The 19,140-nt window shown below is 37.7% G+C and overlaps 2 protein-coding genes across 2 annotated transcripts; both read left to right on the top strand.

Moving 5' to 3' along the window:
• The first annotated feature begins 933 nt into the window (after positions 1–933).
• Positions 934–5,578, top strand: LOC122664286 (inactive leucine-rich repeat receptor-like serine/threonine-protein kinase At1g60630). Its single transcript, XM_043860041.1, has 2 exons — positions 934–2,297; positions 4,602–5,578. The coding sequence occupies exons 1-2, from the start codon at positions 974–976 to the stop codon at positions 5,258–5,260; spliced, it is 1,983 nt and encodes a 660-aa protein (XP_043715976.1). The 5' UTR covers positions 934–973; the 3' UTR covers positions 5,261–5,578.
• Positions 5,579–6,962: 1,384 nt separating this feature from the next.
• LOC122665866 (LOB domain-containing protein 23-like) lies at positions 6,963–9,494 on the top strand. Its single transcript, XM_043861998.1, has 2 exons — positions 6,963–7,136; positions 9,162–9,494. Exons 1-2 carry the CDS (start codon positions 6,963–6,965, stop codon positions 9,492–9,494), a joined length of 507 nt encoding a protein of 168 aa, XP_043717933.1.
• Positions 9,495–19,140: the final 9,646 nt, after the last annotated feature.

Raw genomic sequence — 19,140 nt, 5'->3', positions numbered from 1 at the left:
AGTAATCTACAGTGAATTTTTGAGTTTTCGTCCTTTTTGTTCTCTCTCTCTCTCTCTCTCTTGAATTATTAGAATCGATTCGTTGGGTTTCATAGATCTGATTATTCGCAGTTTCTGTTTCTTCTCTGTTCATACAAGAAGAGAAAAGCTTGGTTTGATCTTTGTTTCACACTTTCTTTGTGATTCCGGTGATTTGTTTCTGGTTTCTTTTCCGTTAAAAGCATCGATCATGTCGAAGCTGATCTGGGTTTACTTTGGATCCCAGACACTTCCAGCTTCCCTAAGCTAAGAGCTTTGACAAGCCCGAGGAAGAACCCCAAAAAGAATTGATTCTTTTTCTTTTGCTCTCTGAGCCGAGAAGATAAAGGGGAAAAAAAATTCAAGATTATTCTAATCTGCAACTTCTGATTTCTGTTCACGTGAAATTAACTCTCTGTCTGTGAGTCTTGCGAACAAGAAACTCGAGAAACAATGTAGTATCAGTGACCTCCATTGATGAATTAGAGCGTCATCAAAGGAGCTCTCTCTACTCTCTCTTGTGCAATGGTAGATGAGGTCTAGGGTTTTCGGGACAATTCGAGAGCAGAGTTGGTGATCGTTCTTCGTTCAATGTGTGTCTGGTTTTTTAGAATCTGTCGTACAGATATGGTAAAAGGGCTGACGGAGACAGGTTTGGTGGATTTTCAATGGAGATGGGTTTACCGTGTTGATCAGTTTAAGAAAAGCCAGAGAGGTAAAAGTAAAATAGATCTTGTCTGAGTAAAGTCAGATCTGATGGTTTTAATCAAGAAAGCGATCGAGAAAATAAAACAAACACAGAACAGAGAGATATAGAGAGACAGACAGAGGCCAGAGAGAGATTCGTAGATTCGAAGTCAAAATTTTCAATTAAAGTTAAAGAGGAAGAAGAGGAAGATCAGAGAAGGATATTAAATTCTTATTATACTTCTGTGGCGACAATATCTAATTTTCAATGGTGCTTCTCCTTCGAAGGTACTTACTCCTCTCTTCTCTCTTCCTATTCACTTCTTTTCACCTTGCACGATCAGGCGACGGGGAGGCGCTTTTAGCTTTAAAATCTTCCATTGATCCTTCAAACTCGCTTCAATGGCGACAAGGATCCGATTTCTGCCAATGGGAAGGGATCAAAGAATGCATGAGTGGAAGAGTCACAAAGCTTGTTGTAGAAGACTTCAACCTAAGCGGAACGCTAGACGAGAAGAGCTTAAACCAACTTGATCAGCTCCGAGTGTTGAGCTTCAAAGCAAACTCAATCTCCGGCGAAATCCCCAACCTTTCTGGCTTGGCAAATCTCAAGTCACTCTTCCTCAACGACAACCGATTCTCTGGGTTTTTCCCGAGCTCCATTACTGGTCTCCACCGTGTAAAAGTCATCGTCTTGTCCGGAAATAACATCTCCGGTAAGATTCCGTTATCGCTGCTCAAACTCAGGCGACTTTACATTCTTTACTTACAAGACAATCGATTCACCGGAGCAATCCCTCCCCTGAATCAAACTAGTTTGAAATTCTTCAATGTGTCAAACAATCTACTCTCTGGTGAAATACCGAGTACCCCAGCTCTCATTCCATTCAATTCGTCATCTTTCTCAAATAACCTAAAACTCTGTGGTGAACAGATAGGGAATCCCTGCATCAATCATGGCCTCCCTGCTCCTATTACTCCAGTCCCCTCTGCTTCTTCTTCAAAACATAGTCGAAGAACGAAGCTTATCAAAATCATAGCAGGAGCCATTGGTGGGTTTGTGTTGTTATTGATCTGCTTGTGTTTATTATGGTTTACTTGCAAGAGTTGCAGAAGAAGAAATTCAGGTGAGGCGAGAAGCAAAGAAGTGGGAATTGAAGGAGGTGTAACAAGGGAAGAAGGACAGGGCTCTGGTGCTGTTCCCAGTGGCAGGGACGGTAATAATGGTCGAAAACAAGGGGGTTTTTCGTGGGAAGGAGAGGGACTAGGGAGTTTGGTGTTCCTGGGAGCAGGGGATCAACAAATGACTTATACGTTAGAAGATCTGCTTAAGGCTTCAGCGGAGACGCTTGGGAGAGGTACTATAGGGAGTACGTATAAGGCTGTAATGGAATCTGGTTTCATTGTGACGGTGAAGAGGTTGAAGGATTCAAAGTATCCGAGGATGGAAGATTTCCGGCGACAGATGGACGTGATAGGGCGGCTCCGCCACCCTAACCTGGTCCCACTTAGGGCTTATTTTCAGGCAAAGGAAGAGCGTCTTCTGGTGTACGATTACTTCCCCAATGGCAGCTTGTTCTCTCTGATACATGGTAACAAATCTCTCTGTCTCTGTCTTTAACTCTTTTTTTTGTAATTCTTTTAGTAAATCTGGGCCGTTCATTTTGTTGACCGAAAATGTTCAAGGGTCAAATGGTCAACAATGCCGGGACTGAATATATGTCGGCGGAATGGTCGGTGGGTCATGCGTGGGACCAGAAGTCGAAAGGTTGAGATTAACTGGTCTGACAGGAGAGGTTTTATTATTATCATATTTGTTTAGTTTTGATTAGTTAATGAAGGACAAGTCACAAGAGAGAGGGCGCAGGCCAGAAGAAGCCTGCAGAGGCAGGATTTCTTTTACGTTTTGTTCTTCTCTCTTACATTTTGACCTTTTGCCATGTGGCATACTAGGAGTGGATAGGATTTTGCCACATAGGAAGGAAATGACCCGATAAAGCAACTCAAGTTGATGTTGACCAGTTATGGGACCCATTTATAGCTGGAGAAAGTATTTTTTTTGCATGATGGATGCATGCAGCTAATTTAAGTACAAAGCCAAATTATAAGTGGGCCATGTCTTGTGATATGTAAATGGACGGTTGAGATATCCTCTTGAGGGCAAGGAGGGATGAATGAGTAGTTGAGCGGTTGGAGAACGTGTTTTACTGTAAAAAATTCACTTTTTGTTCACCATCATATAGAATTCACGATCCACTCGTGCTGTTTATTAAATCAACAGCTGCTAAGTTGGTTGACTGGAAGTTCCAATGGGCTTCTACTTTTGGAAACAAAGAAGCAAACTTTCGGGTCGGAAAAAGAGTGGGTCCAATGACATTTCACGTGATGGCATCTTTCCCACACAATAACTTCGTAAGCCACCCACCTACCCACCCACAGTTTATTGAGTCTTGACTTAACTATGTGGGAGGAGAGAAAGATTCCATTGTCTGGAATCTCATTGGACTGACATTTGACAAGATAGGCCATCCCAAACATGCCCTTAGGGTTTACACTGTACGTACCTAACTGGAACGCAGTGTTTGTCTTCTTCTCTGCGTTGCAAATAGTATGGGCTTTTTAGCCGTTAGATGTTACTTCTGTGATTGGGAAGTGATCTTTCGTTTTCATTATTGCCAAGAAAAATTCTGCTTTTCCCTTTGCAGGGAAAGACCAACCTGGAGCATCTATTTTAATTAAAAAAAGGACCAAAAAAAAAGTAATCTGGCTCAATATTTCTTGTGTCTTTTATACCTCAGAACTTGATCACCCAGCACATTAGCTTTCTCTAACCATCTCCTTCTATGTGATTTTCGTGGAATATTTTGGGCCCACTTCTGTATTGTCATGTGGTAGTTTTGGATGTCAAATCATCACGAAGTGTCTTTCTTTTTTTTTTCTTTTTTTTTTAATATGAAAGTGTAATCAAGCATACCATGGATCCATCTCAAAAGGTTAATCGACTTTTAAGACCATGGAATGGTGGATATACACAACATACACCACACTCATGTTGGGATATCCACACATGAGGCAAAAAAAAATAATCCCACATCGGATATGAAAGGGGATGTGGGTGGATTAAGGCATCATCTCCTTAATAGCTAGTTTTTGAGGATGAGACCTAAGTTTCTAACAAGTGGTATCAGAGTCGGGGTGTGGAAATTCCCGTTTGGCTGAAGATTCTCAAGGTTTGATCTCAGGCTCCACGTGTTATATTGTGGATTATTCGGGTCAAACTATGACTATTGAATTATTATTATTATGACCTTGTGTGATACTACCCTGATTTGAAGGGGCAGGAGCCTTGATCATGTCTAGATGTTGCTTTGATCTTGCCTATCTTTTCTCTTTGTTTGCATTCATTTAAACATTATCTCGTATTGATTATGTATCTGCAATTATATAATATACGCGGAGATGAACTTTTCCCATCTTGTAATGGCTTGGCAGTCAAATTGCTCACAAATCAGTACATATTCCTTCATTATACTTCTTAGGTAAAGAATACTCCATTAATGTTGGCAGATCCAGCTCAATTGCTTTTTCTGATTGAAAAAGATAAATTTTCTTCATAGATAGTTTCTGATTAATAAATTAGATTTTGCAATTACACAAGTAACTTGAGATAGGGCCAATAGGCTATAGACCAAGATATGCAGCTAATGTAGAATCTGTTTCAAAGGTCAAAAATTGTTCATCCAGAAGTTCCAGATACTTGTGTAAAATCATGTTATGTTGTTCACTTTCTTAGTGCAAGTGCCAATAGTTGCGTATGTACATAGCAGGTTTAGTATTTTTATTTGAAACACATCTTCTAATTTGAGCAGCTTTGACCATTATTATTGCTTGTACAGGTTCAAGAGCATCAAGTGGTGGGAAGCCTCTTCACTGGACATCCTGCCTCAAAATTGCAGAAGACTTGGCAACAGGATTGGTTTACCTCCACCAGACTCCTAACATGATGCATGGGAACTTGAAATCTTCAAATGTTTTATTAGGATCAGAATTTGAGTCATGCCTCACTGACTATGGTCTCATGTTATTCAGAGATCCTGAGTCAGTTGAAGAGCCAAGTACTACTTCCCTCTTCTACAGAGCTCCTGAATGCAGGGAACTATGGAAACCTTTAACCCAACAATCTGATGTCTACAGCTTTGGTGTCCTCCTATTGGAGCTCCTAACAGGAAAAACTCCCTTCCAAGACCTTGTACAGGAGTATGGGGCTGAAATTCCTCGGTGGGTTCGTTCGGTCCGGGAAGAGGAAACAGAATCTGGGGATGACCCTGCATCAGGGAATGAGACATCAGAAGAGAAACTTGGGGCACTTTTAAATATTGCAATGGCTTGTGTATCGCTTATCCCTGAAAGCCGGCCAGGGATGAGAGAGGTGTTAAGAATGATAAGAGATGCAAGGGCTGAGGCTCAGGTGTCTTCAAATAGCAGTGATCATTCTCCAGGGAGGTGGTCAGATACAGTTCAGAGCTTGCCGAGGGAAGAACATTTGAGCATATGAGGGATTAATGTATTGGGCAGGGCTGAGGTACCTGTCTAAGTCTCCTTCTTTGTTTTTGCATTTTCAAATCTTCCAAAAGCCATTGTAGATTGTGGTGGTGTAAAGCTTTTGGGTAGTTTCATTGCTGTTGAAAGAAGAAGATAGGATTAGTTTTAATTATTTCTTTTCTTTTTCTTAATTTTCTCCCTTCATCAGGGATGGGTTTTGATTTGGTGGTCAATTGTATTCAAAAGATGAACAAGCTATGAAGATGGTGTCCCTCTCTTATCTCAAAAAGAGGGAATCATTTTGAATGTTATAAATTTTCCTCTGTAGAATTGTTAATCTCTCTCTCTCTCAACTCAAAAAAAAAAGATAATTTGTTGATGCTGATGCTCACAAGACAATCTCTTATCTCAAATTCCAAGCCTCATGAGAATCTAAACTCCACAAAGTTAAGTGGTGCTCTGTGCTCTACTACTATCAGCCACTGAGTCATAATTGAGAAATAAAGCGAATTCCATGATTTTGTTCATCATTATATGTTCTGATACAAGTCAGACAACTTCCCTGACAATTTGGAATCTTTTATAGAATCCAAGTAAAGCATAACCTCAAGTAAAAGTTCTTTCTCTTTGAATCCTTATTGCTATGTCATTCATCATGCTTTAAATATTTGATTTGTCTGAGATGTGAGTGGCCCATATATCATGTTTTGGTTATTGTGCCATTTATGTAAATAACTATAATCTATTAATTCCTAAAATTAATAATGAAATAGATTCTCCCTTTAGAGCAGGAATTCTCTTGTTTCTTATTTGATTTATCAGTATTTTCAGTCTGGGATTGAGTAACTACTACCTGATTTTGTAATAAAAATGGCAGAATGCACCAAGAGAAGATGCCATCCAAACTACATTTTGGCACCTTTTTTCCCTCCTACCAATCCAATAAAAAAATTTTAACCAATTCCCACACTTAACTGGATTCCATAGTTAAGTCTATGAAAATCGTGTGCACTAAAAATTACAAAACAAATAGATTTATAAGATAAAAAGGTGAAAAACAAAATCAAACCTACTTGTTTTGTAATTCTTTTTTTTTTTTTTTTATCTCATAGATCTAGAAAATTGTCCCTATAGAAAAACAAACAAACAAACAAAGCAACGTAAAAGACCTTGTGCTTGAGGGTGTAACCTCCGCTAGTACCCTTGATGGTTCAATTAATAGGGACAGAGAGGTAATTTCAGAGGGACGACAGAGAGAGAGAGAGAGAGAGAGGAAAGAGAGAGAGAGAGGGGCACTAGCGGAGGTTACACCCTCCGACAGGAGTCATTTTGCCGACAATTTTTAACCATTTGGCATAATTCAAATAGTCAATGTAGGTAGAAATTCAGCCACCTTAAATTCTTAGTAGAATAGGAAATACAATGACATTGAAGAACTTTCTAAGCTTGACCATTTGACACAATTACTCAATGTGTATCCTCTCCAGCGGGCATCCAACGTATGGGAGCACCTTGACATGCACCCCGAATGCCTCCAACTGTTGGATGGGAACTGGAGGTGCTGGCTCGCTGGAGAGGATCTCTTTCCTAAACTCTTTCCCTTGAGTCTCAACCTATTGTTGCTTATATCTAAAAGAATTGGGGAAAAAAAGGTCCACAATAGGTTTCTCCTTACTACCCAAATATCCTAATCCCGGATTTCAAATAGCTCAACCATGGCTAGTCCTGCAAGAACAATCGCGACTCCTCATTGTGCAGCATGCAAGTATTTTAAGAAGAAATGTTCTCCACAATGCATCTTTCAGCCATATTTTCCTAGCAATCAGCCTAAAAAATTTGAAGTCGTTCGTAAAGTTTTTAGTGCGAGCAGCGTAAGCAAAATACTCAAGGTAAATAAAATTCTTTTCATCCATCTATGCATTATAGTTTCTGTTTAATGATTTTGTTTTTAATGGAATTTGGTTAGCATGATAGTAATTTATGAAGTTATATCAACTCAATCATGTATGATGGAATCATCAAAGATTTGATCTTTTCGAATTCTATGTTTACATATGGATCCCTATGTCGTTAAATTCCATTTAGGATTAGGAATAGGAATAATCAGACTGCACACAACAAGCGGATACGAACTGGTCACTATCAAACCACCTTACCTGGTACACACTGTACCAACCACTGATTAGAATGACTACCGACTGCAAGTCATCCAAAGGGATCCACTTTTGGGGGAGGATACTAATAGAGAAAGGGATCCGACTCCTCTACTTCCGCCTGCCCGGTACTGCTGTGCGCCTACACATACAAGCGCGACTGAAAGTACCGCCTTACCCCTGCTCGGTCAGGGGTAAGGCGGTACATTCTGCCTTGCTTGTGTGTGGGGCGCAAACGACAGTGGGGGCAGGTGGAAGCAAAGGAGTCGAATTGTAGAGAAAGTGGGGAAGGAGAAAAATGATAGTGATCATATCTGAAAATTATTGCGAAATCCAAGTTTTCATTGTTTACCAAGCAAGTATTAGCTTTCCTGGATTATTTGAAGATTAAATGAACAAGATCGATCTTTGAAAATACCTCGTATTCAATAGTCAATTCATTGATGAAATGTCTATTGATTCAACCATGATTTTGCATCTTTACTAGATTGGTGATAATTCAATATTATGGTGGTACTTATCACATCAGATAATTGGTCTTAGATTTTACTTTGAATCATATACCATAAGTGTTCTAACCGCAAATCATCTTCAAGACCAAATGAATTAGTCCAATCATAGAAATTAGTTGAATACACAACATTTAATAGACAAATTAATTAGGTGAAGGGTTGGAGAAAGGGGTAATAGTTCTTTTAGAGGTTATAAACCCAAGTTTCCAAGTAGAAATTAAACATTGAAGTCTAGATTGAGATACATTACATAAACGAGAATGCCAAAGAAAGAAAGGAGAACATGGAACAGTGGTAGCATCAACCTGATGTATAGTTTGAGGAATGGACAATGTATAAAGTTCAAAAACGCACCCAACTTTACGCTCTGTCCCAACTTTCATCCCTAGTGATGGATCCTGCACAACACAACCAAAAGAAGAGGAAAAACCTTGGTCACACAATTGGTTAACAGATAGGAGATTTATAGAAAGATTAGGAACAAGATAAACAAAGGGAGCAGAAATATGATTAACAATCTTGTGTATCATATAGTTGTTATCCAATGAAGAGTTAAGTGAACCACTTGACTTGAGAACATAGAAGAAAAGAAGGGGACAGTGATGAAGGTAACCAAAAAAACAATAATACTATCTTTTTCATTTTGCTAGAAGGTTAGATTGTATTAAAAGATAGAATGAGAATATAAAATTTAACGTCTAGGCATACCCAGATGGATACGAAAAAAACAAAGCATATTAAGAGGTTCGGTTCCCACCTTCGGCAATGCCATTAATAGGAAACTCTCAATTGCTACCTAGAAAAATGAAATCTAGGTCTACAAGATGCATCAATGGCTAGCTTATCGCTAATGCAAGGAAGATTTTTTGCTTGCACATTGAGGATCACTGAAGGTGAATCAGTCCTCTTTTTTTTTTTTTTTTTTTTTTTTCTTTTCTTTTTTGATGTAAATAAGAAATTACTATTAAAACATAATAGAAATATTGTCCGTCATACAATTAGATGATACGTGGAGGTCTCTAGCGTGTTGTGCTAGATTGTGAACTGGTTGGATGAAATGTCTAGGTTGTTTAATTAAGGTTATAGACTTAAATAAATTCAAAGAAGTTTGAATATCAATCAGAAAATGGTAAAGTTCCCATAAATATTTCTCATAAATGCTGAGTTTACCTCTGGGAAAAACAAAAATACTATCAGTTGAGCAAGTGGAAATACTGAAATCCTATACTTTTTTGATCATATATATCAGGATGTTGCAGTTGATGAAAGAGCAGAGGCTGCAAATTCTCTGTATTTTGAGGCTCTGTGCAGGCTTGATGATCAGGTTTATGGATGTACTGGGATCATATCTCAACTACAATGGCTAATACAATATACAGAAGCTGAATTCGCAACCATTAAAGCTGAGACAGAGATGATCAAAGCTTTAGTTATCTCATCACAAACTCATGAAGCTCTTCTGGGGCCGCAGTTTCAGCAAACTGAAACTTCAAACTATACCGAGTCATCAGTTGAGCAAAATGAGTACAACCCAAGTGATCAAGATGAGACGGCACTGGGATCTGATTTTGGTATCCAATAATAAATGGGATGGGATGGGATTCTCAATGGTACAAATACCGAAATACCAGTTAGTTGTCGGAACTATCAATACCCTTTCAAAGGGTATGTTTTATTTTCTTGTGTTTAAATATTTATGGTTATAATTTGATGTATTTGGGTGGTATTATCTCCCAAAAGGATCCTGTGCAGCACCCTGCCCTGGCTGCACGTGCAGCACCGGACACAACAAGGCGTGAAAAGACCGCTTCACCCCTGCTCAGGCAAGGCGTTCGGGCAAGGGTAAGGTGGTCTCTTCATGCCTTGCTGTGTCTGGCGCTGCACGTGTGTAGCCCGGGCAGGGTACTGCACAAGAGCCGAATCCTATTATCTCTTATGTTCGATAAACTTGTTTAGTGGCACTAAAACCATACATGGGCTTGTTTATTTCATCCTTATTAAATCTTAACCCTCGTTTTAAGAAGTTAACATATGATTTTAGGAAGTTTGAAGGTTAAACCATGAAATTCATTATGGTTTCATATTCTAAGTACTTTTCTAAAGTAAGAATACCTTAGATCTCGTAATAGTGAAAAGATCCACAATTCTAATTATGGAACCATCTTGTTAGGAAGCATTAAAATTCTTCTCTATTTTTTACCGGGCATAGAACCGTTTAGGAACCGGGAACTAGGTTTGATCCCGTTGACTAAATGGGATGGTACTAAAATTGGCACCTTTGGTACCGCTACCGGTATGGACTCATCTTGAATACTAGGAACCGTCCCAATTGACAACCTTACCGCTGGGTCCCCTACTCATATATCAAGTTTCAAACCTCAGAGTTTTGTCACATGGCAAAACAAAGCTTTGGAAATCCAAGGCCATGGGAGAATGCAAGTAATTGTCGAAGTACCATAGATATGCATGGACCAAGGGAGTAAGTCCGGTTTTTGGTTATTGGTTTGGTTTCTTAAAAGTCCCGGCCCTAAAGGGTATGGACCATAACCAGATCAATAAGCTAATTGATTTCAAACTTGAGATCCAAGACCATTAACTAATGGGTAGACCGATTCCAATTCCTAATTGGTTTCAAGCAGTCCAAAATAATAAAGAAGTTCTAATCTGGGTGACACTATTACTATTCAAACAATTCTTAAGATTGCCCTTGAGATTACTCACTTATTATTTGAAGATGATACTTTCATTTTTTGTCGGGCTAATCTTGGTGACATTATCACTATTCAAACATTTCTTCCTAAGTATTAAGTATCAAATTAAAGAGAGAAAAATCTCTTCTACACGTACGAAGAAAAAGTGGTACAGAATTAAATTTTTTTTTGGTAAGATGGTACAGAAAATTAGAGTCTCATTGTTTTAGCACTCTACTAACCATTGCCTTCATTGCAGAATTAAATAGGCTGGGCTTAGAAGAGGCTAACTTTGGCCCATTTAAGTATCAAGACTTAAAATTTGGGCTGAGTTCCAGGCCTTGGGCCTATATACAAACCCCGACGGCCAGACCACATGACAGGCATCGCTGCAATTGAACCAGCCATAGAACCAGAGGGAGAACTAAGTCATGGTTTAGCATGGTTGAATCAAGGGTACCGGTTATAAATGAAAATGTCTTGTCGGTTCAACCAGGTTTAACAGGTTGGTTTGTTCAACCTTTAGTTTTTCTCTGATTCTTGAATAGAACGTAATGTGGAAACCCGGTCTAAGAAAGTGGGTCAGTTCCGTTTCCAAACACATAATATCTTTTTAATGGATATTGAAGACAGTTGGGCCCAGTTTGTTGCTTTTGTTGCTACTTAATATCGGCCGACCCATTTGGCCTTCTTTGTCATCCTTTTTTGATAAAAGTGTAATCACACAAACCACACACCAATCCCAAAAGGTTAACCGACTTTTAGGACCATTGAATAGCGAATATACACAACACACACTACACTCACACATCCGGTGTGAGGCTAAACCCACACACCCCTTTCTTTTTTTTTTTTTGATAAAAGTGTAATCACACAAACCACACACCAATCCCAAAAGGTTAACCTCTTTGTCATCCTTTTTATTGAATAGTTCTCTCGTGGTTCTCATTCTGAAATATCATTAAGGCCAAATGTTCTCCATGCCGGTGGCGCAGTTTGAGCCCAGACACATGGGGGTGGGCAAAATGACCACCTTACCCCCTTAAATAGTAGGCCCATGTGTCTGGGCATAGACTGCACTGCGGCACAAAGAACATCAGCCCTATCATAACTACCAAATCATGAATTTTGATGAGGGAATCTTTCCAGGAACCGACCATTCCCTTCTCCACGAGCCGTCTTATGATCCATCTTTCTCTTGGGCCATTCTTTCTTTCTCTCTTTCTTTTAAAAAAACGATCATACTTCATATCATTAGCAAATAATGGAATTTGATGCAGTTAAGATCTCCTTCTCTTGTGGGTACGATGTCTTGTATTCCGTTGTTTGTATTAGTGGGCTGATTCAAAAGGACAGTTAAATAAGAGGTTTGGAGGAATCGGTTTTGAGCATTAATCTTTTTTATTGGTGTTTCAACAAACAAGTAGGTTCATTTCGGGTGTTCAGGATGGCAAACCCCGATGAATTGTTTTAGGGTTATGCGGGTTTTCGATAGAGGGTGGATCTTGGTGCAACGTTAAATGATTGCTCCAATGGTCAGACCAAGTGATCACAGATTCGAGTATCTGGAAACAATCTCTTCATGAAGCGGGGTAAGATTGTATACATTATGATCCTCCCCAGACCCCGTAGTGGCAGGAATCTCGTGCACTGGATATGCCCTTTTATATGGCTATATCGATAAATTACCTGTATAGGGTTTCAATATATATTTGTGGCGATGGCTCTTTTTTAGTAATCAATCCGAATGAGGTGTGAGTACAAACAACTATAACCCTATTCTCCATTGATAGTGAAGTAGATCTCATCTCACTGTGGACGTAGACAATCTTGTCGAACCATGTAAATCCTTGTGTATTGTCTAATTGTTGTTTGTGATTTCCATTCTTTTTTGCATCATTTTAAATTCACATTTTCTACACCTTTGGACATGAAAAATACTCAATTTAAGAGAGAGAGGGATTAGTAGGATGATGCAGTTTGGACTCTGGATTAATATTCCCTACCTAGAATGGACCTTTCTAGTTTGTGATTCCATTTTTAGGGCTTGGTGGGGGGGGGGGTGGAGGTGTTCAAAGTTTCTTGACAGCCATGTTCAAACCAACGAAGATTTACATCCATATCCAAAAGAAGAACGAAGAGATTAAAGGGCTCTGGTTATTTGGTAGGTAGATCCATTCAGCCAAGCTTCACTAGGTGGATATTTTTCCTGCCACGAAGGAGTTTTTAGCTGAGGCTTAAACTTTTGAGAGAAGAGCACGTAATTCTCTCTCTACATGAGTGGTTTTGAGAATTCTTCAAGCGCTAGCAAATGGAGCCAAACTACTTTTTAAAGATGATATTTTTTCATCTGGAGGGAATACTCGTCTATTCAGTATTGGATCATCTATCGTGATCATATCAATTCTATTAAATTATTCAGTAATTCCTTTTGGCTATCGTCTTGTTCTAGTAATCGATCAAACTTCAATGGCCTTAGCTTATCGGATAAATTAGGGTTGAGGATTTCAAATAGGTTATGATTATTGGCTATAAGCTTTTGAATTAAAAGCATTTGGGTAGATTAGGTATGATGACCACGGTTGTTGTAGCAGTTCCCCTGCCTTTTTTTTTTTTTTGTTTTTTTGATAGGTGTAGCAGTTCCCCTGTTCTTATAGGTTATGAAGGTTTTACCCTTGGCTTCCAAATTAGGGTAGGGGAAGGCAGATAAAAGGGTACCATTGCCACCCCCAAGAGGTGGACCTAAATCTAAATTTATTTATTTTCTTATGGTTCTTTCTTGGGTTGTCAAACACTTAGAGAAGTGATAAACATACATATATATATATGAATTTAAAGGGAGAGAGGAACGTACGGATGAAATAGTTTCGTAAATCATTTCATGTGAGGAGAAGAGAGATAGAGAAGGTGCTAGTGTAGCCTCCCTTGTCAGTTCAGAAAACCTTTTATTGTATTTAAATTACCAAAAGTACCCTTGAAGAGCTTGTCTTTATTGTTTGAATATTTTTTTTTTTAATATTTTCAAACCTGTTCTTATTTGATTTTTATTGTTCTTCAATAAAAAATATATATATATCCGGGTCCTCTCCAATGAGGTCGGGCATCGCCCAATGAACATCCAACGGTTGAGCTGCCTCAGCGTGTTGACTAGGCATGCACTGCGATGTGTGCCAGGTAGACCAGCCGTTGGGATGCTTCATTAGGCACTCATTGGGAAATTTCCTCATTGGAGAGGATCCCGATTCCCGATCTTATATATTGTAGTTGTCAAATACTCAACCTTTTGGCAGAGTTTTCTTGCATATAGGCAGCTAATATATCCATTCTGACCATTGGAAGAGAGGACATGGTCTAGATTAACCACGTGTCAAATTTTATAGTATAATTCAATCAAATTCTCCCTTTTGTATTGTCACACATTTCATGTATATGTTCATGCATATGTACTTAGTACTCTAGATATTATTGTATATCCAATCTAAGAGTGGGTCTCCCAAGATAAGATAACAGCTTATTCAAAGGGGTCCAGAGATTTAACACATCCCTTTCCTAGAGATTCTTTATTTTAAATTTTTGTTTGGACATTATTATGTTTTTATCGAAGAAACCCATATTATTAGAAACTGTCTCTTTAACTCCATAAGTTACCATCTACAGTACTATACATATAGGCCAACAATGAGAATATTCATTAATCATATTTAATATCCATCTCTTCTTGGTCCCCTTGAAATTGTCTAGTAGTGAGATAAACTCCAATTGCTCTATTAATGACTAGAAAGAGACATTTTTCTTTCCATGGCTGCATCTTGTGACTTTGCTTTATGCCTATCTTTTGTTCTTCTATACCAAGAGAAAGCTATCCAATGTAAGGAGGCTAGGGAACTGCATGTTAAATATTCGAATGGAAAAGAAAATGTATGAAACCATTTTGTTGTAACTCATTGGTGCACTCCTTTATATATAAATGTCATCCACAATAACTTAGGCCTCTTGACATGGATCTTTTTGTCATCTTTTGTGGTTAGAGGAGGGAACTTCAATTTTTGTCATGAAGCATCCATTGGCTATATGAAAAGCAAACATGACCAAACCCTACTAAACCAACCAAGTCATTTCAATATAAGAAAGAGTTCAAATGGACTACTATTTGTCAATATGCTTATTGATCTTGCTCCGGGGGTTAGACAACAATTGTACCTATTGACGGCCATGGTTTTAAATCATTTTTTTTTATTATTTGAAGCGATGGATTGTCCTCACGCAATATGGGGTATTCAAATCAAATATCTCAATAGGGTTTAGGTTTACCTCTTTAGTGCCGCAATTGAAGTATCTCCAACAGTTCACAGTACTTAACACTGAACCCGTAAAAGTGGGGATCGATATCGATCTACTCAATGCTTGATGGAGTAAGAACGTAGTGGAATATTCCTCCCTCGAACAATGACAACACCCAACACTTGGAGATGTAGAGAGAGAGACAGTCTGTGATTTTGGGAGAGCTATGGCTCTCTCAAAATCATATAAGCTATTGTGATGGTTCTTTCTCTCCTCTTTAAACTATTTAATAGCCAAATAAGATTCTTTTCTTTCTTTGGATTCATGTGTCAAATGATGCAATCCTATTGGGTGGTCATACACTAAGGCAGCTTAATTAGAATCTTACTCAAAAGCTAATTAACCATGATTGTTCATAAGGACAATTGGATATATTGACATTAGATGTGTGTTCATCAAACCCTATTTAAATAAATTAATTACAATTCAATATAACGTGCTTGTTATAATCGTTCTTTTATGTACAACTTCCCATCAGTATTGTTTACTTGTACACAATTATGGACAGACTTAGGCACTCTGTTCTAGGATCACTACATTGTATATTTCCTCAATAGAGATTGGAAGGGAATTTAGATGTGGATACTTTTGTGTGTTAATCATATATTGATTCATAGAGATTCTTGAATGGTTCACTGCTAGTTATGTATAACAATAGGAATCTCTAGTAGTTAATTTTTTCCCTTACTTAAGAAACACTTACTATTACATTTATCTCTTGTGCGTCTATGGTGTACTAATGGTTGATACCTACCGACAGAATTAGCTATACACCGGCCACTCGGCGTACATGGTATGGATTTGAATGAGAGTGATGCTCAATAAGGTTTCCACTATTCTTTTTGTTATGAAAAATATTCAAATGAGTGACTGATCGTATTCCGGGGCCCAACACTTGTTTTGTAAAGAGTTTGCAAAATGAATTTTATTATAGTTATATTAAATAAATATACTTGAAAAATATTTTCAAACATTATTTTGTGTCTAGACACTAGTTATGGCACTCCCATATTAGTGTGCAATGGATTATGATTAGTGGAGGCGATTTAAATCTATGCGTGTAAGGTCCATTGTGGATGTTAGTTGTGTGGGGGAGAAAAAGTACTAAAAGTTTCTATCACTGGGGTTTCTAGGTAATGCCTTTGGTAGGATTGTCCTTTTGTACAATTAAGAATAACTTAGGGGCTAGCCTTTAGGATCACATCACTTGGGATGATCGCATTCGTTCAATTGTAATCTCCTACATTAATTGACTTATAAAAAAGTGGTTAAGGCTGAAACCCTAATTGCACAACACATTATTCTCTCTACACTTGAGGTAAGGAAGAGGGAATCCTCTCCATCTTCAAGTTCTAGGTAACCATCGCACCTAGTTGTTCATTCTAATGACTCTATTCAACAAATCCGTTTGCAGAATTTTTTTTTTTTTGCAGTTTCTTTTCTACTCAACTTTTGTGGGTATTTATGTATGTATCCGTATCACCATTTGTCTATCTAAGTTGCAGCCCAAAAACATGCATTCTTCCACATAAAATTTCAAAAGTTATTGAGAAATACTCAACAACTTTAATTCAATAATACATAATGAGCCAAATGGATGGTTGCGATCCATGGGACTTGACATGTTTGTTAAGGGTGTGCTACTAGTTCATCAGTTGCTAATTTGACAGTAAAAACATTTGAACTATCAACTAAAGAGACTCAACGATTAACATATTCTGAAAGAATACTTCAGGTTGAATACATTATTCATATAGATAGTCAACTAGTGCTAGTAGGGGGTGTCAAAAGTTGGCCTGAACCAACAAAACTAAACCAACCAAAAACAATTGGAACTTAAACCGATATGAGCTTATTGGATCATGTTTTGGATAGGGGAATTTGTGACATCAAACCCAAACCAGACTGCACCGAAACCGATAAAACACCAAACCGATTTTAAAAAACCCATATCGAAACCAAACTCAGACCGTTATAACCCAAAAAGAAACCGACATCAGTCTGTAATTCATATAAAAAAACATATATTTTTTTTTCCATACATTTGAATATATTTACATGGTAAACCAAGTCCGAACCGATAACAAACCAAAAACAGAAATCCAAACCAAACTAAAACTAGTAGTTTTGGACTCATTCACTCTCACATCAAAACTACTGAAATAGAACCGAAACCAGTCCAAACCGACCGATTGACAAACTTAAGCATTAGGTCCGAAAGAGCCAATCAATGCCCAGTCATTGGTTCAGAATTTTACTCATGGTTATAATGGGGATGAGCTGATACTCTCTGGCTCAGTTCATAGCCATTTTCACCTACTACCAACTAACCATGGGAAGAATTCACACCATAAGAAACTTTAATGCCACTCCTATATACAATCTTCACCTACTAATTAGTACTGACTATATATTAATTAACCTTCTCATTTACCAACTACAATTTTGATACAACTCTCTCTATCTTCACCTACTAACAACTAACTACATTATATATGATCCATCAAAGCATGCCATCTTTGCTAGCTAGGTTGGTGAAGTTGATGGGCTAGCTCTTTAAACCATGGGGCACTGTTCTCTGTGCCGCAGCGCAGGCTACACTCAGATACATGGGTGGGTGCAATGACCACTTTCCCTTCTGAGTGGTAGATCCATGTGCTTGGACGTAGCCTGCGCTGCGATACAGAGAACATTCTCCCTTAAACTATATATGGGTTTGATGATCAGTTTATATATAGTACTATCTTCATCAATTGAGGTAATTAAAGAGAAGAAATGAAGAGATAGATGCCACTGTTTGAATTTCGAAATAATCTTCTTCACCTACTACTACAAGAGAGGAATCAAAAAAGACTTAAATGCGGAGTTTATTTATAGCAAAAATAGAATCTTAGAATAGAACTATATAGTGAATGATTGATCAGCATTTTTTTTAATTTTTATATCAAAATGTATTAATTTATTATGGATTTTTATTTTTTTTTGGCCTAAATAGCAATCTCACGTGCCGGGCTGCTGGCATGGACTCATAGGTTTAATAAATAGTAAGTTTGATTCATGGCTCCATATCTTAGTTACAACAAATTTTTTTTTAAACAATAAATAATTATAGATTAGTTATCCGTGTAACAATAGAAAATGATGTTAATTATAAGATAAATTTGAACTTCATTTTTTCGTTTTTCTAATCTATACTGTTTGTTACCAGTTAGAGTTTGGGGGAGGGTGCAAAACAATACTTAGAGTATTGGTACACATGCATCGACATACATGGGATGCGTGCAAAAACAAAATGGGGTATTTGATTGAATTAGAGTTTGAAATTTGACATGTGACTATCTGAACCATTTTTTTTTCAATCCAACAATCGGAATGGATATATCATCTACCACGTGGCAAAATAGATACCTTGTGATATTTGAAAAATGATAGACACTTATCGTGTATGTGGGTGGGGGATTAAGTATTAAAAAACGAAAATTTTCAAAAAAGAAGAAATTAACTGGAGAATTTGATAGTAGGACTGTAAATGAATAGCCGAAATCTGTTTTCATATCCGTATTTGTATCTATATAGCACTATCTGAATCCATCCAAAAATTAAACGGATGTGGATACGGATAAGCTATGGCTATCCGAAAAGCTATATTTACATGTAAACGGATAAAATATCCATTCCGTATCCTTGTCCGTATCCATTTAGCACTATCCGAATTCGTTTGAAAGCTAATCGAATACGAATGCGGATATAGCACTATCCGAGCCGAATCCAATCCGTATACATCCCTATTTGACAGTATCCTATTAGTGATGTAATGCAATTTCACTTGTAAAAGAAATACGAGACATTTTCTTTCTCTTTCGGTCTTGCTTGGTGTACTCATGATTGGTTACACTTAGCTTGGCATCAAGCTAGTTTTATTTTTATTTGAAATGTTGTACAATCAGGAATATTTTGGATAACAAAAAAAGTTATTCTCATTAATGGGTTTTGTCTTATTAAAAAATAAGTTTTGTTTCTTATGTGTCACATAAAATAGTGACGATTTATTGTCATCACCCTTAGTTACAGGGAGATTTGTTTTTTTTTTTTTCTTCTTCTTCTGCCATGTTCAATGCAACTTAATCCATGGCCAATTGTCATTCCATCCTAACAACCAGTATCATGGTTTTAGTGTAAGGCATCGGAACGGGTATT

This window comes from Telopea speciosissima, chromosome 6 (assembly GCF_018873765.1).
Source record: "Telopea speciosissima isolate NSW1024214 ecotype Mountain lineage chromosome 6, Tspe_v1, whole genome shotgun sequence".
NCBI classification, from domain to species: domain Eukaryota; kingdom Viridiplantae; phylum Streptophyta; class Magnoliopsida; order Proteales; family Proteaceae; genus Telopea; species Telopea speciosissima.
Note: the sequence above shows the minus strand (reverse complement) of the source record. Positions and strands in the feature narration are given on the sequence as shown.

Excerpts from the sequence above, each read along its gene's own strand:
- LOC122664286 (XM_043860041.1), top strand. The coding sequence starts at position 974 with ATGGTGCTTCTCCTTCGAAGGTACTTACTCCTCTCTTCTCTCTTCCTA. Across the intron at positions 2,298-4,601 it reads CTTGTTCTCTCTGATACATG|GTTCAAGAGCATCAAGTGGT; the intron begins GTAACAAATCTC and ends TTGCTTGTACAG.
- LOC122665866 (XM_043861998.1), top strand. The coding sequence starts at position 6,963 with ATGGCTAGTCCTGCAAGAACAATCGCGACTCCTCATTGTGCAGCATGC. Across the intron at positions 7,137-9,161 it reads GCGTAAGCAAAATACTCAAG|GATGTTGCAGTTGATGAAAG; the intron begins GTAAATAAAATT and ends CATATATATCAG.